The following is a 1,245-nucleotide window of genomic DNA, read 5'->3' on the forward strand; positions in this document are numbered from 1 at the left end:
ACCAGGTTGTTAGTGTATGTTCTCCCTCCTGCGTCCTGACATGAAGACTTCCTGGCTGACATCTGCCCTGGTCTCGCTCTCGTGACCACTTGCTTTTCAGTCCCTGGGGACTGAACACCGAGCCATGATCGAGTCCCATCTATGTGCTGGACATGGAGCCAGGCCTTGTCACATGTGTGGTCTCATTTGATTCATTTGATTCTCTCAGTAACCCAGTGACTCCATTCTCAGAGGGACCTGCTGTTTCTAAAATGATTGGCAATAACTTTAGGAGATTTGAATGGCCTGGAGTAGCTTCTACTTCAGATGTTATTAAGCTCGCTGGGTGAGAGCCTGGGCTGGCAGGACTTATCACCGCTGGCAGGATGACCAGCTTTGGGTTTTTGTACAAGAGAGCAAATCAAGCACAGGTTGGTGCGCAGTTTGGGGGCGAAGGGGCTTCTTCTAAAAGGTGATCTGACAAAGCTTAGTTAGAGAGACAATCTAGACTCTCTCCTCCATTCCACTTCCAACATTTCAACTCCAACACTGCTCATTACTGGAGTCACACTACATACCCAACCCCAGGGACTATTGGGGAAACAGGGGACCTGGAGGGAATATCAGGCCGTACCTGCCGGGTAAGTGGCAACAAGGCAACAGCCTGGTATTTGGCAGATTGTATTACAAAAACTTGCCTGGAAGTAATAAAAGTTTACCTACAGAACCCTGTGTCAAGTGTGGGACGCCAAAGACAGAAGAGGGCCTCTGGCCCCTTCTTGGACCCTGGGCAAGAGCATTTTTCCTTCCTCTCTGGACCTCCACCCTCTTTCTCTTTTCTTCTTCCTATCTTCTTCCATCCTTCCTTCCCTTTTCCCCTCTCTCCTCTCATCCTGAGTCTCCATCTCCTAGCTCCAGACTTTGGGCAGAGGTGCCCTCAGTCCTGGAGCCCCCCAAACCTCCGAGTCATGAGCTCTCGGGAGGACTTTCCTTTCTACCCTCAGGGATCGTGGCTGCCGGCTGCTTCCAGGTGTCCCGCAGCCCCGGGCTCTGGGATCTGCATTCCACCGGGACAGTCCATCATAAACCCCACCGCTCAGGCTCTTCCCGGGTGCAGCGCAGACTACCCGCCCCAGCCCCGCACATCGCTAGTCTTCCGGACTTACCGGCCAGCTGTGCGGCGAGGAGGAGCCAGGGACGCAGCTGCATCTTGGCCTGGACACCTGGTCCTCGACTGAAACAGTACCCGCTGGGGCGGGGGGCGGG

General features: G+C 54.1%; 1 protein-coding gene across 1 annotated transcript in view; it reads right to left on the minus strand.

Moving 5' to 3' along the window:
* CD8B (CD8b molecule) overlaps nucleotides 1-1,216 on the minus strand; it is an 11,669-nt gene extending 10,453 nt beyond the window's left edge. The window contains exon 1 of the mRNA XM_006917722.1: nucleotides 1,146-1,216. Coding sequence (XP_006917784.1) covers nucleotides 1,146-1,188 — 43 coding nt within the window. The 5' untranslated portion in view covers nucleotides 1,189-1,216. The remainder of the gene's footprint in view (nucleotides 1-1,145) is intronic.
* Between the last annotated feature and the right edge of the window lie 29 nt (nucleotides 1,217-1,245).

This window comes from Pteropus alecto, unplaced genomic scaffold, assembly GCF_000325575.1.
Source record: "Pteropus alecto unplaced genomic scaffold, ASM32557v1 scaffold117, whole genome shotgun sequence".
Taxonomy (NCBI): domain Eukaryota; kingdom Metazoa; phylum Chordata; class Mammalia; order Chiroptera; family Pteropodidae; genus Pteropus; species Pteropus alecto.